Genomic DNA, 23,348 nt, shown 5'->3' on the forward strand with positions numbered 1-23,348 from the left:
TTGGGCTTTGCTGCCAGATGGCTTCAGCTCTGATTTTGGCTCAGCCTCTTACTAGCTGAAGTCACTTAATCTCCCTGGACCTTGGTTACCTCTGCAATAAGGGAGGATGATAAAAAATGCCAGGCTCATAGTGAGCATTCAAAATGGTAGTTATTATTAAAATTACTTTTGTTTTTGTTGTAATTTTAGAGTGGAAACAGATGAAGTCACCCAAAGACTAAAACCTGAGGTACTCCAACATTTATAGGCCCGGTAGAGAAAGAGACGGCTGAGAAGGGAATTGAGAAGGTATAGCCAATGAGGTATGGACACCAAGGTGGGCTGCCAGGACAGCAGTAAAGGCAAAGCCAGAAAATTGCCCATACAGAACCCCAAACTGCAGTACAATGAAGAGTGAATGGGAACAGAGCAAGAAGAAAGAGCAAATGCATACCATATTTTTTGAGAATTTTTTCTGTAAAAGGGGTCATAAAATGGGATAGGAGGAGGAGGAAAATGTGGAGTCTAAGAGCCATTATTTTTTAAAGATAAGACATAATATCTGAAGTTATAATTGAAGAATTTATAGGATGACTCAAGTCCGTAGATAGACTTTTGGACTCTGGAGTGTTTTAAAATAATTTGATTTTGAATTTTATTTTAGAAATGGCATGTGTTCTCATGGCTACTACTGTACCCACTGTATTCTGTTTTTTCATTCAGTTCACTTGTGTTACGTAGAATTCCTGCCTGACTGTGCACAGACCATGTATATTTGTACATAGAATTGACCTACTAGGGAGGGGGGATGTTGAGGGGGAGGAGATAATTAAAGATGTGTAGACCTTGAGAAGAGGAAAGGGAATTAGATCCTGGGCATCATTTGGGGAATTTACTTTTAAATTCTTGCACTGTCACAGAAGGGAAAACAAAGAAGACACATACAAGTGCAGGTGGATTTTATAGTGGAAAGTTAATTGAACACTTCTCTGATGACTCCTACCATCACTCTGTTGATGTTCCGTGAGGAGAAAAGGAATATAAGGCTTTAAGGACAAAGAAAATGTTATAACGTAGTCATCTTAGAGTGTTGGAAAGGGAATCAACATCAGAAACACAGCAGATCTGCTGGCTAGGGTTGATGCTTATCTTTGAGAATTTAAAGTAACACCAATTGTTGTACATGATTTTTACTAGGAATATACAGCTGCTCAGATGCAGGAGAGAAGAGAGTTGGGTGTTGTGTTCAACCCAAATTTAAGTCTTCATAAATGAGTATGATAAAAGGAAAAAAAGAAGGAAAGCAGAAAGTGCTTGAAAGGGAGTAATTATGACAATGGTCCATCAAAACTAAAGTTAAGGAAGGATTTGAAGATAGGAGATTTAATAAACAGTGAAAAAGAGATGGAGTCTGTGGAATGAAGTTCTCACGAGGCGAAAGGAAAAATGATTAACAATACCCCAGTAGTAGGGTCATATAATGCCTGGTGATAATAAGCTGGAGGATATGACAATAATAGTGGGTAACTTTACTACATATGAGGAGATAAGGCAACTCCTAGGCCACCACAGTACGTGGATTATGCACATGGAAGCACGTCACCGGACATGATGACCAGGTATCGGTAGAGAGTATGAGTGAGGCAGGAGCAAAAGTCATTGACAAGGAGAGGCTCGACTAGGAGGTCCAGCAGCTGGGGACGGGGAAGAGGTTGTAGATAATTAAACCAGATGTCATGAGTTTCAGAATGTATAGTTTTTTGAAAGAGTAACAAGAAGAAATTGTTTGAAAGAGAAAATGTAGAGCACGGAACAGTAGAGTGTTCTTTGAGTTATGTGAGGGAAGAAGAAAACACAGCCACTACTTTAAAGGACTGCAGTGCAAAACCTTTGTCAGGAGACAGCCAGATACTTTTAAGATTAAGAAAAGCAAAGGGAGGGCCTCCCTGGTGGCGCAGTGGTTGAGAGTCTGCCTGCCGATGCAGGGGACACGGGTTCGTGCCCCGGTCCGGGAAGATCTCACATGCCGCGGAGCGGCTGGGCCCGTGAGCCGTGGCCGCTGAGCCTGGGCGTCCGGAGCCTGTGCTCCGCAACGGGAGAGGCCACAACAGCGAGAGGCCCGCGTAGCGCAAATAATAATAATAATAAAGAAAGAAAAGCAAAGGGAAATTTTCCAAGAAAAACTGAGGACAAAGGAGAGTCTTTGGGTTGCGGCTCAGGCTTGAAAGTCTCTGGAAGAGGAGACTGGGTAAGATTAGGGAATACAAGCAGCACATTGTATATGAGCTTATGGTGATGTTGGAAGACCTGGAGCTTTGGACTTCTGCTGATGATTAGGTATCTGAGGCAACAAGGGAATTCTTCATAGTGGGGCAGCTAATCATTTCAGGCAATGGTTTTATTCCTCATAATCAGTGGAGTGGGATATCTATACCATCCTGCAGGTCTTACTCATGTGGCCTTTGGGGGCTGGGGACAAGGGCAGAGAGCAGTGGACTGTCCTCAGAGTGACTGCTCCTCTCTGCTCACCACTGTTACAGAACAGAGAGAAGGCAATCATTAACAGAAGACCATTCTGTTTAAAATTAATTCTGCCTCAGCAAGTAGGATGGTATTTAATTAATTTTGTATAGAGTTGTAGCCAAAAGGATTTGTAAATGTTTGGGGACTTTAAGGGATAAAGGCATAAGGCCTCTGTTACTAGGTAATACAACTTGTCATAATAACTGATCTCCCAAGGGTGTCTGATAACAAAGTTCAGGCTCTATTAAGAAAATTATCATGAAACTAGAAGATATTTACCAGGGATATGAAAGGCTAGAACTGGTAATTAATCCTCCCTCACTGTTCAATGGAGATTAGAGCCTCATGAGGTGGTTACAAATTTGAGCTCCCACAGTTCAAAACAGATTTTGAAATATTGGAGAGAATCCAAATAAGAATAAGATAAATTACTTTTTAAGTTGTCCTTTTTTTTCTTTATTTTTTTGTAATTTTTATTGGAGTATAGTTGATTTACAAAGTTGTGTTAGTTTCAGGTGTACGACAAAGTGAATCAGTTATACCTACACATATATCCAAACTTTTTTTTTTTAGATTCTTTTCCCATATAGGCCATTGCAGAGTAATGAGTAGCATTCCCTATGCTATACATCAAGTTCCTATCAGTTATCTATTTTATATATAGTAGTGTGTATATGTCGGTCCCGATCTCTCAATTTATCCCTCCCCTTCCCCCTTATCCCCTGCTAACCATAAGTTTGTTTTCTACATCTGTGACTCTACTTCTGTTTTGTAAATAAGTTTATTTGTACCCTTTTTGTTTTTTTAGATTCCACATATAAGCAATATCATATGATATTTGTCTTTCTGTGTCTGACTTACTTCACTCGGTATGACAATCTCCATTTTTATACGGAAAGAGAATTTGGAAGAAGAGAATACTGACAAATGATCATTTCTGCTTTCAATTCTATATTAAGACTCATACTTGTCTTAATATAATGTTAATTCTGTATATAGTATTACTTCTATACATAAGACAAGTAATTTGGTTATTAAATCATCATGAAAAAACTGCATTTGTGCAGAGTGTTCTGAGGCCTACAGAAGACATCACTTAAAACACCAATAGTTAAAGGATAGTGTGCAAATGTTATTTCTGGAAATAGTCTTACAAAGTCAGCCAGAGCCTTCCAGAAAGCAAGGAACTAGGTAGATCCCACCTCACCGTCACCTGACAATGTGTGCAGAGTACTAGATTAAATAATGCAGGAAGAGGAAGAAATATTAGATATTTTCATGGATATTTTATTCATCTATTTTTATTCTAAAGCATTTGAAAGAGCTGAAACACTAGTGACAGGTAAGCAGTTTTGGAATCTAAGTAACTGAGAGATATCTGCCTTTTTAAGTTCACCGATATCCCTTAGATGGGCCCAGTAACATCTGGGAACTTGTCCCAATTGATTTTCTCTTTGCTTGTGTCAAATGTGACACTGGATAATTTAACCTCTGTAAAGAGTGATGATCACTCTGACTGAGAATGTGTTAAAAGAATTAACAACATATAAAATCATCTAACACACAGTGTGGGACATTGCTGCTGAACAGAGCCAGTGTAGGAATTCAGATTCAGGCCTCTTTCCAGAAATGCTTCTGAAAGCAGCCTCTACATGACGTGGTAAGACTGCCAGCATGCAGGACTGCCAGGAGGAAATCACTGCCTCCAAGATGGCCTCACTACTGCCTGAGAGGTCTTGGTAGATTTCATACTTTACCTTGTATCACTGCTTCCATTACAAGTAAAGCTGGTCCCAAGAAAAATAATTCACACTGAGAACAAATTATTTGGAAGCAGGAATAGATGATGGGAATAATGACTGAGAGTGCCCTGAATAGACGGGCAAAGCAGTCTGAGGGAGGAAAGCTGGGAGGGAAGCAGAAAGGGGAAGAGAGTTCTGAAGACACGCCATCTCCTCTGTCAGTTTGTTCAGGACCAAACCTGTTTCCAAAGCCTAGTACGTAAAGCTATTCATCTCTGGTCACGAGGAAAGATTCCTGATGCACAGGTGAGAGCTAGATTTACATAACGCATACCAGAATACAAAATGCAAGTTTTACCTTTCTCTAGAACTTCTGCAGTGTGAGTGGAAGTGAAGAACAGAGATTTAATACAAATATATTTTCTCTCCATACCTGTAATAAAACTCAGTTTCACAAACCATGTCAGGTACCAAAAGCCTAAAACAAATCTTGTACTCCGGGAGAAAATTTTTTTTAATGTAATTTGATTTGTTTGGCTCTGATAGATAAAAGAGAAGAAAAGGAGCCTTCTTTTCAAAACACTCAGATTATATTTATGCATTATTTCTGGGCATAATTTTTCATAAATATTCATGCAAGAGGTTCATGGTTTGATTGCTCTCAAAGCATTCCAAGCAACCAAAATATTTTGTTTTGCTTTGTTTTTTGCTTTTACTTACCCAACATTATACAGGTAAGGGTTTTGCAACATTTACTAAACTTCAGTTAACATTACTGAAAATTGAAGAAAACAATTCAAGATATGCAAGGTTTGGGAAAATTATTTCTTATTAGAACATTTCTGAAATATCCATCTATAGTGTCACTGTTTACATTAATGTCTTAATTGGTGAATTGGTTATAGATGAGATATGTTAAAACCAACTTTTTCCATTAAAAAATTTTAAGGTGACACATTTGCAATTATACCTCCTTTAACATAATTTCAAGAGCTTCATATACTCTGTAGTTTGAATTCTACTGCTTAATTTGAGTGATTATAAAGTAATTTGGAGTTTTTAGAGACTGAGAAGCATTTCCCAAGGTTAGCTTTTCCAAACAGAAAATTGAGTATTATAAATTCCACCTCCCACAGACCAGAATTCACAACTATTGGTCAGGGGCAAACACCACTGGTTCTGCGTCCTCAGTCACTGTGTGCCATTTCACCAAGTAGGAGCCAAAGGTAAGTTTTTACACTTGCTTTCTTCTCAGGTTATACACTTTTTTCCCTACTATAATAACCTTTAAAAAAATAATTCAACTTGCTTTAATATTTTGTGGTGAACTTTGATTCAATCAGCTCTTTTTTAATTTTTTTTTTGCTTTTTTTATATTTATATTATTCTTGGAAAATCCAAAATTTTGGATTAGCTTAGGAATTCATAACATACAGAAAAATAGTTGATCTTAATAGCCATGAAAATAAAATTAGATGCCAATAAAATTATAGTAGTTTCCAATATATTCCTTACGTCAGGTGTCCTGACATGGAACACGTTCATTGCCAGTATTGACAGGTACTATTGATTGTTATTGATTGAAATATTATGCAAAAGAAGAAAATGATAAGATTTCAGGTGTTTAAAATATATTGATGATTATATTACAATTTTCCATTTACAATGTCTTTTTAAGCTATATATTTTAAATTTTTATGTAAGTATAAGCTATTAAAATGTCATTAAATGGTATAGAGTGGACAATATGTTTAAAGTTTCAACAAAGACATTACATTAAATACTAATGTAAGTATTCAAAGGAAGGAACATGCTTTTTTAAACTACACATGGATATGTGTTCTTCATATTTCTAAGGTTCACAGACTGCATTATTGATGATAGCTTTAGGGGATATGTCAAATGCAAGTAAACTCTAATATGCAGATATATATAATCAAACATAGAGTATGAAGTGAGAAAAAGAATAAGCAAGTGCATAATTTTTTTGAACAATGAATGTTGCCAGAACTGTAGAAGGAAAATATATATATTTTTAGGTTAGTGGTGGCCACTGTTAATGCTTCCCATCTGAATATGGGAGAATGGTTTCTGAAAGATTTGCAAATCACACTGTTTTATTAAGTAAGACTTTGTTGATAATTGCATAAAACTGTTCCAAATCTGAGATCCTGCAAAGACCTCTGCAAAGGCAAGTAAAATAGAGGCTTAGTTTATCCAGTATGAATAAAAAACGTATTTGAAGAAAGCATAGGAAAGGATAAAAAGGAGCTCCTTGTACTACTTCCTATTCTCAGAGGAATTTCATATCCTTCTGCCTAAACCTGCTTCATAAAGACTTTCTTTCAAGTAACTGAAGGTCAATTTGTCTGCCAGTGCATTCAAGTTTGAAAGTAGTATTTATCATGAATTCCTTTTTGTATGTGTGCATAGGTACAAACACCACATGTACTGTTCTTAAAGTAAACCCAAGAAGTGTATCCAAAATACAAAACCTTTAAAATTAGACATGCTTGATAAAAATTTTACAAATACTTTGCTTCCTCAATGAATGATCACTAGGTAACACTTTTCATAGGCCTAATTTAAATGCTTAATATTAAACATAAGAGATTTTTTCTAAACTAAAATGTATGCAAAGGAGTACATACAGAATTAAAATAATTAAAATGATAAGATCTTGACTGAATCTCCCAAAAGCATGATGTTACCATGGAAACTAAGAATAGCATTTATTAAAGAATTACAAAACAAAAGATTGCTCTAATCCCATGTGTGTGCAAATCCTCCTCTAAGGAAATCTTGCTAAATGGTGACTTTTAGACATGTATTCCTATTGACTCTGAGTTTAAACTTTAGATAGCCACTAAGGATTGAAATAAAACACTAAGGACTAAAGGAAAAAAAATAATTTTCCTGTCTGCTCCATTTAGTTAAGACAAGCTTTGAAAATATTGCATTAAATATTAATTTTATGTGTGTAAATATTAAATTATGTATGTATTAATGACACCCAGAGGCAACAAAGAAGTAAAAGAAAGAAAAAACAAACCTTCATTATTTTGTCTGGAAAAAGCCCTAAACTTAAATGTACAAGAAACAGTCCTAGCTGTATTACGAGCCAACTCTGTCTTGGTTTCCTCATTTGTAAAGTGGTGTGACAATTATAGTGATTATCATCATCATCCTCATCATCCCTACATCCCAGAGTTAATGAAAGAATCTTAATGCTTAGTAAGTGGTAAAACTCTTAGATAATGTGAAGGCTTTTGTGAATAAGTATACCACAGTCTTTCTGCATACCATTTTCTCCATGTTTCTCTATAAAATAAAATCAATTTCACCATAATTCCAATATCTACTGTAAAAATGTGGACAGGTTTGTGAATTCATTTGAGCATCTGGCATCAATAGTCCTCGGAAGCCACACAATTTCATGTGCTATGTTTATAAATTATCCATGGAAAGAAAGTTACCAGCTTGAGTTTCTCAGTATTGACAGTGATTTATCATTCCTATTTAGTGAAAACTGTTCATAAGTTATTATCAATTAAATATGTATGTGTTTTAATATTTATTGATTAGGAAAGTTTGAAAAATGAAAACATTAGCAAGACTCGTTCTGGGACTTGTCATCTTGGATGCTGCTGTGGCTGCCCCAACTCTAGAATCCATCAACTATGACTCAGAAACCTATGATGCCACCTTAGAAGACCTGGATAATCTATACAACTATGAAAACATACCAATGGGTCAAGCTGAGGTAACTGATTCCTCCCACTCCTGAGACTTTTTAAAGCATTGTATGAGGAATTATTAGGGTTTCTTCTCTTTAAATAGATTTTTGTTTACTTATAAGTGGAGATGTTCCATCTTAATAATTTCATATTAACTTTTTCTCCAGAACATGTTCAATGTGATGGAGGTTAACATTCAGAAACTCTTTTGCTTTCTTTATACTTCACTTTGTTTTCTTTATATTTCCTCATAAAATTGAAAAATAAAAGAGTTTCTATCAAGTTAGAAGAGAGAAAATTAGGGGAAGAGGCAATCAATGAGGAAAAGGTGAATTCAAATAGTACACCTAAAATGATAAGGAAGTTTGGGAAGTTTGAAGTAAAGAAAAAAGACATGAGATTAAAATGTAATAGAAGAAAACTAAAAGAATGCAGAAAAAGGACAATGATTTGAAACTTTACTGTATTCCAAGCTCAAATACACTTCCCTAAATGACTGATTACCCTCAGCAGTAATGTAGGCACTGGCAAGATTACAGACCATTACCTAAATCTGATATGACATGTTCCTAATTAAATGGTAGGCTTTGTACATAACTAAAGGATACAGACTAATTTTTCTGAATCAGAAAACAAGCAGACCTTGAAATGCTGGAGTCTAATGAATGTACAACATTGACAAAAACTAATTAAGTACAAATAAACCGAAAGGGAAATTACATCACCTTTACAAGATCAGAACATATTTGGGGCAGTCATTCAAGTGTAAATTTTCTTAGAATAACTACTTTAGATAACTAGGGAAATGAAATATTTAGACAAAAGCATGTATTTAAATTGTATGGGACTTAGATACATCTTTATTAAAATAGTAAACATTCTCATTATTGTTTATGTTGCCTTCTAAAATACAAGAATTAGATTTTCACAGTACAGTAGTTTTTATGTATTCTCCCCCTGCACTATTCTTTTCCTGTCTTTCTCTTTTTTGCCATCTGTCTCTCTCTATCTTTCTCTTCCCCTCTTTTTAGTAAAGTTTCAGGCTTGACAGCAGGCCACTTTTCTTCTGAACATTTAGTTATGACTCTGTTTTTAAGTCTTTCTCAACATTCAGTGCTTGATTCATTTCACTATGTGGCTTCTGTGAAGGGGATTTTCTGTTGAGAATTTATAGTCATTAATACCAATCTTGCTATATGTGATTTCTGTATCTCTAATCTAATGCATCAATGTAGAGTATAAGAAGAAAGTTTTTCAGTGCTTAACTCATCTGCCCTGTTCCTTTTTCCATCTTGCAGAAATATTAAAAAAAAAAAAACTCAGTGCATATCTGCAGTTATCTACCAAATTAAATATTTTAATTTAAACTTATTTGTCATTCTTCCAAAAAATATTTCATCGGATTGGTGAGTACCATAGTGAATTCTTTATTTTAAGTAGGGCTGGGGAATTTGGATTCAAGGGTTTATTTATTCACTTCAGAAGACCAAATGCATAATAGAGGGACTACCATTTGAGACCAAGCCTACCCTAGGCAAAACTGTGAAGGAAGTGTATTTTATCTGCAGACTGCTTTTAAGCTATGCCTTGCTGTCAGAATCCCTTTTGCTGCCCAGGAGGCCCTAGACATTCTCATGAGAGTCTGAAGTTCTTCCTGCCATCAAGTAAAATTAAGCGAATATATATATACATATTAGCTTAATTAGCTTAATTATATATATATATATAATACATATATTATATATTAGCTTAATTATATATATATATATATAATATATATATATTTTATATATATATATATATATATATAAAGATGATTTATTATACAACCTTTCCTCAGTATTTGCTTATTCTGGAATAACAACCTTCCTGTAAGGTACTGAATATGTGGCATTGTATCCTTACACACCCTAGCCCTTACTTCATGCAAAGATTTCTAATTTTCATACTGGCTAAGCCAGACTCAGAAACCCTAACAACTGAGGGTTTCAGAAAGCCACTGTTAATCCCTTGTAGTTGACTGAAATATACAAGTCAGCCCTGATTTAATAATCCTTTGTGGTGAAGTCATCATCAGCAAACTGGTTTTAGGTGGATGACAGATATAGATACAGATACAGATATAGATATATACATGTGCTATAATCAAACTATAACACATTTGAAAACATCAACTATACATAATTTTTAAAAGATATTTACGAAGTTGTTCCAACAGCAAAAATCAATCAAACAACCTACTCACCCACCACCTATTGGAAAAAAGTCCCCAAACAAACAAAATCAATATGATAAAGAAAATAAGATGACATAAGGAACAAAATTCAGAACTTTAACTCAGATCTCAACAACTTATTACTATAAATTCTTTACAAACAAACAACTAGCATATAATTCCCTATGGGAAAATATGAAATAAAGCCAATACTTCCAGTCATGTGAATGGATTCTAGAATTTGGTTAACATGGCATGAATTTCTTTAATGCAGTTTTGTAAGTTCAGATTCTGGAAGGTCAAATACACTTATTTATCTCGTCTTTATAAATTAAAGGCAGTGGTTGCACATGTTCTTGATCTTATGTGACACTTTTTGAGTGAACGCTGATCACACACCCATATAAGGTCCAGTTGATGAAAAAGTTCATAGTAAATGACAGACAAAGGGAACGATGGGATCAGAGTCTTCAGTTTTTTTGTCCTTGATGCCAAGAGTATGGTTCTGCATAATTTAGCCTAGAATTGATTTCAACTGTACAAAAGACAACTTTATATTCTAAAGTTGTAAATTTATAGGATAACTGCTTCTAAATGCCAATTTCTTTCTTTTAAAGTCAAAGACTTGGCATCTTATGCCAACAGAGTAGACCCTTTGGTCTAAACTTGGAATGATTAATACTTAAGGCCTTTGATATATGTGGTAGGTAGAATTCTAAGATGTGCCCTAAGTGGCCCATCCCCTGATGTGTCCATGCTCTCTGTAATTGTTAACATCATGAATATATTGGGGTATCACTCCTGTAATAGGTTATGTTATATGGCACAGTTGAAATTTAAAAAGGGAGATTATCTTGGTCAGCCTGACCTAAAGTCATGAGCCCCTTAAATCAGTGTCTTGAGGTTAGGGACAAAATTTGAAGCATGAGAGAAATTCAATGCAAGGGAAACTGTTTCTGGCTTTAAAGATATCAATAGATGGGTCTATGTTCATAACAAGAATGCAGGAATTCTCTAAATGCTGAGGAGAAGCTTACAGTCAGCAAGCATATAAGGATACAAGAAACTCAGTCCTGAAGATACAAGAAACTTCAAGGACTTCAAGTACTACATGAGGTTACAGCCCTGGCCATCACTTTATTTTGGCCTTGTGAGACCCTAAGCAGAGAACCCAGTCAAGCCATCCTTGGACTTCTGATCCACAGAAACTATGCGTTTAAAAATGGGTATAGTTTTAAACTGCTAAGTTTATAGCAATTTGCAATGTAGTAACAGAAAACTACTACAATGTAATGATTTAAACTTTTTTTCTGAAAGCCAAATTTGAATTACTATAAGGCTGCAAGGCTTCCATTTATGAGTCCAACAATTTACCTAGTCAGTGAACAAAACCACCCCTGATTCCCAGGGTTAGAATCTCAATAGAGCTTTATTGATTTCTATTGGTGGTAGTATATTCATTACCTCCTCAGTGGTTGGAAAAGGGTAATTGAAAGTATTTCTGTTTTGAAAATTATATGCAGCAACAGTATTTCAGATTCATGACTTACGTGATTTCTGATGATCTAGAATATCCAGGATCCACTGGATACTATGTTAGAAAAAGATTTTAGGCCCAGCAATTCCATCATAATGTTCTATATTAGCCAGTGGATAAACGTGCTGGTATAACATAAAGTTGTTGCAGTTTTTACTGAGCTGTCATTTTACTTTAACGATATGGATAGGAACTGGTTATAAGCCATAAGACCAAAATGCAGACGTTTTGCTTACTGATGAATACTAGCTAACCCTGAGCACTTATTATGTGTCAGTAGTGTTCTAGGAATATCACATGTATTATCTCATTTATTCCTCCCAAAAAAACAATGAAGTGCCATTATTATTCCCACTGAATATAGATGAGGAAGGATATCGAGACAAAGAGCAGTTAAGTAACTTGACTAAGATTACAGTTATTCATAATGTATAATCATAGTGATGTTCTCATATCAGAAAATAATTTCCAACAGACTAATGAAAGATTATATTATCCTCCCTCCATTTTTTTACCACTTTCTAATTGTCCTTTTAACTTGAACTGGTTTTGGTTGAGCTGAATGCCAGGTGCATTCTATACTGCACTCTTAGAAAGAAAAGCATTCTTCTATGGGTGAATAATGTGAACTAGAAGTAACATTTATAGACAACTGACTGTTATCTAATTACTGTAAGAAAAAAATGGTTTAGACTAACTACTTAGTCTATACTTCAAAGAATAATTGTGAATATATATTTGCCAACATATATCCAAGTTATGAGTAATAACCTGAATATATGCATATATACACACATATATATATACATATTTGGGAGTCTAGGATCCAGGGAAACATTTCCCTATTTTCCTTAAAGGGTTCACCAAAAAACTAAATAGTTCAAAATTCTGTATTCTTTAAGTGGCTTAAGTTGAGACTGCATTTTTGACCAAGGCAGGTATTTGTTTCCATTTTCAAGCTATAGTTTTTGGGTTATTGATTTTCCATTCCTCTTAGGTCTAAAAAAACATTGGTCCTGACCATGAGTTAATTTATTTTGCCCAGAAAAGTACTCAGTGACTGTATTAATATTTATGGAAGGTCTGCTGAAAGATATGAACTTCCATTCCTCCAGGAAATTCTCCTTGGCTCCAACCAGATAATTAGACTTCTCCTCACCTATATCCCATTATTGAGTCTTACATAATTACCTCTAATTAAGTGAGCCTGCACTGTTCCTGCGTCTTCAGTAAATACGAGGAATGTTATACCCTGTGGTCCCATGAAGCACTTGATTGTATTTGCTGTAGGGTGGCGTGAGGGCATTTACAATGCCACACAATGCTCTTTCATGAGAACGTGGAGGAACAGGTTGCAATTTTTAAGAAATCTGTTTATTTTCTGGGCCATACGTCTTGTAACTAAGTGTGCTTATCATTTTGCTCAGAAAAATGGCTCTTAATTGTTGCCTCATTCTTCGCTGGTGTCATATTATTTCCCACACCTTTATTTTCCTATCATCCTAATCTCCTCATGGAGATTTTTTTGAAGTATTACCATACATGCTTTAAAAACTGCCTTATATACTTTCTGGAATGAGATAAGGTATGTATTCATAAGTAAATAACATTAACAACTAATAAAAAAAACACATCAGTAACAATTGGCCAATAGGAAATTTCTTGAATGAGGAATGCTTTTCTTGCTATTACTCTCCATTGATCTTAAAGTGAAGGCCAATTTTTCTCTTTCACAGAAAGAACAAGTGGCTAGATTGTTTAAAATTAACCCTATAAAGAAAACTCCCATTGAAATAAACACATTCAGCTTCAGAAATAGCATTTATGGATGAAGAAGCTATAAGCTCATCAAAGGGATGAAAATTAAATTTAATGAAGTTATAGGAATGGGAGAGAACTCAGTGAAGGCAGTTGTATCCATTAACAATGGAGCAATGATTTCTTTTCTCGTCATAACACTGTGTTATGCAACACATGTTATTCTTCTTTTAGAATACATATTGATGGTCTGTAACACCTGAAATTACTTAAGTAGAATCAAACTAATTTAGGACTACTTATAGAAATCAACATCCACTTTAGATAATGATATATAAGAAGGATCTTAAAATTAGGTTATCTAAGTATAATAAATTGATATAGAACTTTGCTAATGCTAGAGAATAGTTTGTCTCAAAACTCATCTTTATATTTTCTGAACAAAAAGTAATTAAATTACAAATACTTCTACAATTTATTTCCTCTGGTGAAAAAGGCATGCAATACTTTTATCTTTATGTTTGGAATTATGTCTCACTTTGGCCAATTTATACAATATGTTTTAAAGTTTCAAATATATGTTTGGCACATAAAATACCTCTTACTGGAAGAAGTAACTTGTTAAAGTGTCAGTCAGCCTGAAGTAAATATTCTTTTCAGGATATGGCAAAAAATAAAAGCTAATCTTTCTCTTTACCCTCTCTTTTCACTGAAGATGCTCTGGAGGATGAGAGGAAAGAATTTTGCTGATGATCTTTTAATACGGTTGTCTGACTGACTTTCCATATGCTTCTTTCAAAAGCAGCATTAAACCATTTGATTCTTATTGTAAGCTATTTGAAAACCTTAAAAAAACGAAGCAACAAAAATGTACAATCATGGAGGCTCACTGGGAAAAAAAATTATTCATAGTATTTGCCAGTGATTTGTTTGTGTATCTGTATTATACATTATTTATGAGACCACAAATATAAGTTAATTATCATAACTGTCCCTTGAAATAAGACTTGTTATTATTATTATTATTATTATTAAAAACAACTAAGGACCAAAATGTTACCCAAGGTTATTCAACTAGTAAGTTTCAGAGTAAAATTTAAACCAGGTTCTTTTAACGTCAAACTAGAGAGACCCTGGCACTAAAACCTCCATTATTTTCCTGTTCCTTCTCTTTCTTCTTTACTTCTTTTAGCTGTGTCCAATATTGAGGTTTATTTTCTCTGAAATTAAGTAATTTGATTATTAGGAATCAGAAAAAAATTTTCAAGTGATGGCAATTAACACACTATCTAAGCATCTCTCTTAGCTGTCAAAGTATTTAAGGGAGAGACAGGACAGATGATCCTTCTGAACTGAAAGCAGCTTTGTCAAAAATATGGGGACTGAGCAATCTTTGCCAAACACATTTCTTCCTCATTCATTTTCAAGATAAAGTAGAAAATAAGATACAGCTTTCACTGCCAATGTTCATGGTCACATTCTTTTATATAATTAACATGAATCATTTAAATCAGTTTGCGTACCAGACTTATGCTTAGAGCAGAATTTCACTGCACTTAGCATACCTACATGCCAGCATGTGGAACCCACAAGAATATTCTTTAGTAACTCAGGCCGAACGGCTCAGGGGCTTTTAACATGTTCAGAAACCAACTTCTGATATAATGATAACAACAAAGAACACTTTGAAGACTGAGTAGCAAGTGGTGGGATAACTTGGGAGAAAGATAAATTTAAAATGGTTTTGTTTTACTAATATCTTACTTAGTGTTAGAGTAAAATTCCAAATAGCATTCTGGATTTCGAAGACTTTAACAAAAAGGAAGATGGGCCTATAATTTAAATATTATGTGCTGAGGAACTGAGCTTATTGGTTAGGTATAGACTGGCAGGGTGGCGACCCTAAACTAAGCAAATAAACAGATGAGGACTTTTGCTTCTCACTCTGGCTTTGCCTGGGCACTTAAATCATTACCACACACACTACAAAGAATGGTGGGAGAAACCACTAGCTTTGGGTGTTGCTCATGTGCACACCCCATTCATCCTTGAGAGCCAGTTTTTCACAGTGTTGAGTGACATGGGCTATGGAGTCAGTCTCCTCATGTGTGAGTCCCAAGTCCGTCACACCAACTGTGTGGCCTTGGACAGTCATACAACCTCTCTGAGCCTCAGCTTCCTATTTATAAGAAAACTCGTGAGAATTAAATTAAAAACTTAATGGTTTAACTTAGAGCCTGGTACATAGCAAATGTTCAATAAATGTTACTTTTTACCATGGAATCAGTCATTGAATCAACAGCCACGGAAGCTTATGCACTGGTGATCAGAGAAGCCGTCAGGGAAGGGATAGGATTTGCGCTATAATGAAGACTAACTCTACTGGGCATGGGTTCACCCTGCATCCGCTTCCCAATCTCTTGCTGAGAGCCAGGAACAGGAGCAGGTAAATCAGACCACGTCCTTCCCTGTCCCTCAGTATCCCTCAGTCGTTATCTTATAAACACACAATTTCAACACAATAAAGGAAGTGAAAAAATAAGAATAAACAAGATCAGTAGTTATTGGGACATAAGGTTTCTATGAGTTGTCACAAAATATATACATATGCTGAGAAATTATGTCTCCAAACCTGCCATTATTTTACTTATATGTTTATCTACCACCTTTTTTGAACAGTATGTAAGTCTACTTACATGAATAAAAGCTATAATGAATACAGAAATAGATATATAAATAATATAAATATAGATAAAATTAGATTAAATATAAGCTACATACAATAATATTATCTCATAAAATAGTTTATAATATATATATAATATAGAGTATATTATATTCTCCATATCACATCTTATATTGTATATTATTATGTGTTATATTACATTATAGTATAAAAATATAAATTAGGAGAGTGAGGCAAAGAAAAAATAATAGTTGAGAAAATAATATGAAGCTGGGGCCAAGTACATATTTGAAAATGCATACCATTTTGTATTTTGATACATATACTTATAATATTGAAGTTTTCTGGGCAACAGTGTTAGGTTTTAAGGAACCTCATATGTGCTTCTGCTATGCCCTACCTAACTTTAGAATCAACTGAGGGACAGAAATGGGACTCAGACAAATAACATTCCAAATATCCCCTTTATTACTGATAAAGGCTAGGTTGTAATATATGCCTTAGGTGTGAAGCAGCTATGGGCTTCTTAATACAAAACTTCAGAAATAGACTAGGTCATCAGTCACAGGCAATGCTGGCCAACCACAGGCCTCAGAATACAGTAAACCTTCGCACATACACAGAGGGGCAAACCAGAACTTATGCTCCTGACAGGCAGGCGACTCCCCTAAAGAAGATGAACCACTCAGGCCAAGCTCCTTCTCTCACTCACCAATCACCCTGGTCTTTCTTCCTCTCATAGGAGGAGTGAGTCAAGGGGCCCACAGAGGATATTCCCACTCCCCAACACGGTGGCCTCTCAAGCCATCAGCCTTGCCCGTTAGGTTCAGTACAGCTTTCCATGTTGAGAGAGAAAAGCAGCCCACTTCTTAGGACAGTCACTCCTACCTTCATGAGGCCTGCCCTCATGCCAACTGGCACTCTTAGATGTCCTCTGGAAGTCTGTAGATTTTGACCCCAGAAAACTCTGAAGTGGATCCAAGAACATCAGTGAATTTATCTCAAAGGCCTCTCTGCACCTAAGATTGAAATTTCACTCTCAGTTCTACATTCTACCTCAAATTATATCAAGCCACATTATCTAATATCAGAGTTTATGAGAGTTTCTGCAATGAAATGAAATGCTAAGTAAATACACTCCAATAAGACAATTCCAGAAACACAGAGGACACGGATTAGCATATAGCTCTCCTACCTCTATAAAGTTTTTGAGGAAAAATTAAAAACTGCACATTAATGTCTCTTACATATTAGAGTCTAACCTTGTTTAAATCCAAAGATATTGCCGTACAAAGTCAGAATTACTAGCCTTGTGATTTAAAAGTCTAAAGAATATGCAGTCCAAAACTCCCCTTTCTCAATTTCTTTTGCTTCATCACAGCTAGATGAATTCTCTTTGCTTGGGTCAAGCTGGCTTCTTTCAGTAACTACAACCTGAATAGCCTCTACTAGATACAGATGTAGTTCTTCAGAGGCACATAAATTGCTATTTGTTCATTACCAAGTCTCCCATGACCTTGATATTTAAAGAGAATGAAGCATTAATTGCACATACAATATTATCACATTATTGACCTTAACCCCTATCAAATTTTTAAAAACCAGATAATCCTGAGTCCCTAAAATAGTTATTCTAGGCAAGAGTATATTCCCCAAACCAGTACATACTGTCCAGAGACCAAGAAGACAGTTGATGGTACCTGAGAAGTTGGAAGATGGAAGAAATCTTGGTTTGACCTCATCAGATGTTGGTCAGCATTGTCTCTAGTCTGCATAGTTTGAGCTCAAGTACAAATGGGAGAAATCTCCCACCAGGAGTTAAATTATGGTACTGTTTTACCATGATTAGAGCAGCTGTTCTCAAAGTGTCAGCATCTCCCGGGAGCTGGTCAGGAATGCTAATTCTCAGGTCCCACTCCAGACCTAACGAATCAGAAACTCGAGAGGGGGGCCCAGTGATCAATGATTTAACAAACCCTCCACGTCATTCTGATGCACCTACGGTATGAGCAGCACAACGTCCCCAAACACAATGGCTCTTCTCTCAGAGTATTATTGGAGATATTCCTGTTTCTTAGCACAGTTTTTATACATCCTGTTTTCTAGCACAGGTGATTGAAGGCAGGCCCAATTACCAGGTCCATCTTGGGCTTCTCTTTCTTTCTGCATACTGCCTTTGAATTCCCATTTTCCTGCTAAGCCCTGGTATTCTGGTACCTGGTGTTACATTGAGTATGTGTTCTGTCAAGTGACAGATTCTGTGATAAGCAAGGATTTTCAGCCAGGGGGTTCTCCAGTCTAGAAGCCCCAAGGGCAGGGGCTTTTACTCTTGCTTCAGGCTGTGGAATTCAAGAAATCCGCCTCCCAGAGAGTTTCCACTTCTTCCCCATGTTTTTGTTTTGTTTTGTTTTGTTTTTCAGCTGGAGAATCAACCTCAGCAGATTCCTGAACTGAAACTGCTGTTGATGTTTCTGATGCCTGTGGTCCTTGGGAGGCTAGTAAAAAACAATCCTTCTACCATATTCTCATCAAGACCTTACTCAACATTTCAAAGTTCCAGGACTTAATTAGCATTTCTGTCCCCCACATCCTATTCTGCGGAATTAATTTCCCCTCTAGTGTAGTGGTTCTCGACCTCGGCCATATGTTTGAATCACCTCGTTTTAAAACATTTCAATGCCTAGACCATACCCTAGACTATTAAAATCAGAATCTCTGGGGGTAAGACCCAGGTAGGGTATTTGACATCCCTCAGCTATTCTTTCAGTGTGTCAGGTACTATTTTTTTAACCCGTTTAATATGCTTTTCAATTTGGTCCCTTTACTTCTCTTGTACTGTGTGCTAAATGACAGCTTTTTTCTCTTTTCTTTCTGGTCCAGATTTTTGTTTTTCTGACATAGTTCTCCAGATTTTGTCTTGTGGCATCTTCCACAGAGACATTAAAAAAATCAGTAAACTACAAATCTGCCAAAAGTAACATTGTTCAAAAAGTCTTTGGAAATCTTCACATTTCTGAGTTGGATAATCCTATCCTGGACGTGTTCTCCTACCATACTAATTTCTAACCCCAGATGGGACCTGACCTCTTATTGCCCTACACAGCCTTTTTCTTAAATGCCTAATTTTCATTAGACCCTCCCTAATTCCACAAATTTCTCATTCTAACACTCCTAGGCCAAGTTATGGTAAACCTTGTTTTGAGTTTGCCAGGAACAGAGAGGCTTACACTGTTAAGGTACACGCACACACAGGCATTGAAATAATTCAAGAATTACTACTTGGTAATGCTGTCATCCATCAGGTTGTACAATTATTGGCTTGTGATGTCAGTGTACTCCACATGAGATGCAGATAGGCGGGCCCCAAAGGATAATCACAGTGACAGCATATCAGTATCTTTGTTAACATTCAATATGGGCTTTAAAGAGGTAACTGGTATATATGCAAATATATTAAACACTCCATTTCTTAATGCATAGAAGGAGAAAAGCAAATAAAATATATCTAAAAGATATTGAAGATTGATCAACTCTTTTTTAAGTGTGTTGTCTCTGGAGTTATGATATCAAAACTCTGATCAAAGACATAAACACGAAAGAAATCAAATACAGAACATTTAAGATAAAAATCCTTCACAATAACTATATTGAATCTATAACATATATGGAATGGAAATTGAAGGGGATCCGTACATTTTTGTACTGAGATTAAAAAGGAAGATCAGGGCTTCCCTGGTGGTGCAGTGGTTGAGAGTCCACCTGCCGATGCAGGGGACACGGGTTCGTGCCCCGGTCCGGGAGGATCCCACATGCCGCGGAGCGGCTGGGCCCGTGAGCCATGGCCACTGAGCCTGCGTGTCCAGAGCCTGTGCTCCGCAACGGGAGAGGCCACAACAGCGAGAGGCCCGCGTACCGCAAAAAAAAAAAAAAAAAAAAGGAAGATCATAGAGTGAAATATTGCCAAAGCCAATTAACTGTTACTCAGCAGCCTTCTCCTATTGGCAGGAGGATCTCTATCATGTTAATGACTGCAAAAACTTAACGACAGTCAGCAAATATAAGGATTTTGAACCCTTGAAAGACAGTCCTTCCTTTACATTATGCTATTATAGAGCTGATATACCCAGGGTCCTTTGTTCTGCTCCTACGAACTTTTGATTATAATCAGGCCCCCAAGTGAAGCTACAGAGACTACAGAGAACATATTGGTGGCAATAACAGGGTTCAGGTTAGCCTCCTGGTTTAGTACAGTCTTTGGAATTTGTTTAAAGTAATTCTTCCCCCGAGAGATAAAGTCAGGTTTCTAAATTTGTAAAATTTTTCAAGCCTTTACCACTGAGACTGTACATTAGGGAAAAAAATAATGTAACAACTATCTATTTTGAAGGCAATTGGCTACTAGCTGCTCCTCCCTGGGACATCCTCCAAAATGCACGTTTTCTTATTCAAAATGTCTATAATTATGTCTGATAATATATACATCATCAACATCATCATCAATGAATAGCAGCTGTATGCAGAGAAGTTCTACGTATTAAAAGGCACAGCTTGTTATAGCTTGTGCCTCAATAAAGTCTGTGTTAGAAGGAACAATTTGCTTTGTGTTAGGATGGGAAAGATTGAAACTTAAAAAAATACTAAATTACTTCATCATTAAAAAAAAAGAGCTAGCATTTGAAAGGTTCTAAATATCTTGGTTTTCAGTCCAACTTCTTTGTTTTCAATTACTGTGATTGACTGCCTCTCCCTGCCCCCATCCTCATGAGATTACTGATTTCAGCCTACACTAAATGGTCCTGGCATCCTTACGTGGGGAGCAAGGGCAGTAAGGGGAAAGGGAACATGAACTGACTTTGCTATTAAATAATGTTGCTACAGCCTTTGCCAAAGTTCCCTACCAATACTATTTGGAGACATTCAATTAGAACTAGATGATACATTTTGTGAGAACTAAATATTGGAAACCTATTAAGTTTCTGGAGTCTAAGGGGATAATGGTGAACAGAGTCCTGAATAAACTGGGATAAAACTGAAGTAAAAAATCTTTCTGGCAAGTAAAAATGAAATATTGCCATTTTCTGACAACAAGGAAAGGAAATGAGAAAATAAACATGAGAACAAAGAAAAAAATGCTGAGGTCCCAGAAGAGACACAGACTAGGGAGGGTATGATTAAACGGAACCTTTAAATCATCAGCTTTTGTTTCTTTTGCATTAAATTTTTCACTTAAACATTGCACTGAATACAAAGAAGCATTACCATGTAGAGTTATCTATGAAGAGTAACCATACATTAGGATAGATTAAAAGAAAAGGAAGCATTTACATGTTTTCGTCAGTACATACATATCTCAGCAAGTCAATATCAAATGTTATGATTATTATATGCTATTTTGATTAAACAAAAAGCCATTAACTAATTTTGATTTTGACGTGCAGATATTTATTCATTATATAGATTTATTAATTTTGACTTAATAAAATACTGATTTAAAAATAAATTGAGGGCTTCCCTGGTGGCGCAGTGGTTGAGAGTCCGCCTGCCGATGCAGGGGATACGGGTTCGTGCCCCGGTCTGGGAAGATCCCACATGCCGCGGAGAGGCTGAGCCCGTGAGCCATGGCCGCTGGGCCTGTGCGTCCGGAGCCTATGCTCCGCAATGGGGGAGGCCACAACAGTGAGAGGCCCGCGTACAGCAAAAAATAAAAAAATAAAAAAATAAAATAAATTGAAACAATGGTGAATTCACTAAAATTAAGTGATATAATATTTCAGTAAGTACTATACCAAATAACCAAGATCAAAGAACAGTTCCTTGTAAAAGAGAAATCAAAGAGGATAGAGAGACAAAAAAATGTGCATTTATTTTTTCTAATGTCAATGATATGTGCTAGATAGCTCAACCCCCAAAATATTAGAAACTGTTCCATCAGTTTAATTAGGAAACACATAAGAAAACAAAAATTGAAAAGGTCTATATTAGGGCAAGTTACATTAGCAGCTGTAACAAACAATTCAAAATCCCAATGGCTTAACACAATAAAAATTTATATCTTGCTGACATGACTACCCAATGCAGGTCAATGAGTTTACTGTCTTCTAAGTAGTTATTCAGGGATTCGAACATCTTTCATGCTAGATCCACTTTGTCACAGTGGATCTTCTGTTGACAGATTAAGGGAAGAGAAAGATCTGAAGAAAGTATGCTTATTTTTCACTGAATTTGACCAGATGTTGCACATGACCTTCTCTCCCCATCAGTTGGCTAGAAGTAGCCACATGACCCAATCTAGAGTCAAATAAATTGGAAAATTTATTTTAGCTGAATGCCCAGGAGGAAAACGAAATGATCTGGTGAATATATGAAATTGTCTTAGCCATCATGTTTAACCAGACTAGAGTTTCATTCTACGTAATACTTATTTCTCACGAAAGTGAGAGATAATTATAATAAATGTGGCTTGAATTTTACACTCTACGTACATCACTGTTATGTGATTTTTTTTTATGCTTGTCAATTTCAGGGAATGACTGGCTGCCAAGTGCTCCCACAGGGCAACATGGCCTTGGTAGGGTGTTCAGCCTTCAGGTTCAGCAACTGACTAACATAATCAGTCACCATCAGAGCTGGTGGTAGGTTGATAAATGACACCAAGAAAAAAAATCACGTGAGGCTTAAAATATGTACAAGAAAGTCCATTTATGAATTTATAATGTGAAGTAATTCCCAGCGATGACAATGTCCACTTTTCCTATCCAGAGCTCCTCTTCCTCAGAATGAAGATATTTAAGAAGTTAGATTATTCAGCATAATTTTTTTTTTTTTTTTTGGCTGAGTACAGAATCAGTAAATATTAAGGGCGTTGTGCAGTTCTGTGGCAACGATAATCAAGTTCAAATCCTGGCCTTACTACATAGAAGCTATGTGACCTCAGGCAGTTTATTTAACCCTCCCTCCTTCCATCCTCAGTTTACAAATCTATTAAATGTGCACAATTATTGGTACAGATTTTTGTGTCATATATGTGACTATTTAACTAATATCTATTTCCCCATGAGGGTCAATGTTATATACCTTATTGTTGTTTTTTCATCATTATATTTGGTGGCTTAAAACAACCATTTATTTAGCTCATAATTCTGTAGTTCAGCAATTTGGGCTGTGCTATGTT

The 23,348-nt window shown here is 35.9% G+C and overlaps 1 protein-coding gene across 1 annotated transcript in view; it reads left to right on the forward strand.

Moving 5' to 3' along the window:
• The first annotated feature begins 7,842 nt into the window (after positions 1-7,842).
• The window catches only part of EPYC (epiphycan), a 35,280-nt gene continuing 19,774 nt past the window's right edge, over positions 7,843-23,348 (forward strand). The window contains exon 1 of the mRNA XM_060113651.1: positions 7,843-8,007. Within this exon, the coding sequence (XP_059969634.1) occupies positions 7,843-8,007 (165 nt within the window). The remainder of the gene's footprint in view (positions 8,008-23,348) is intronic.

Source organism: Mesoplodon densirostris, chromosome 11 (genome assembly GCF_025265405.1).
Source record: "Mesoplodon densirostris isolate mMesDen1 chromosome 11, mMesDen1 primary haplotype, whole genome shotgun sequence".
NCBI lineage: Eukaryota > Metazoa > Chordata > Mammalia > Artiodactyla > Ziphiidae > Mesoplodon > Mesoplodon densirostris.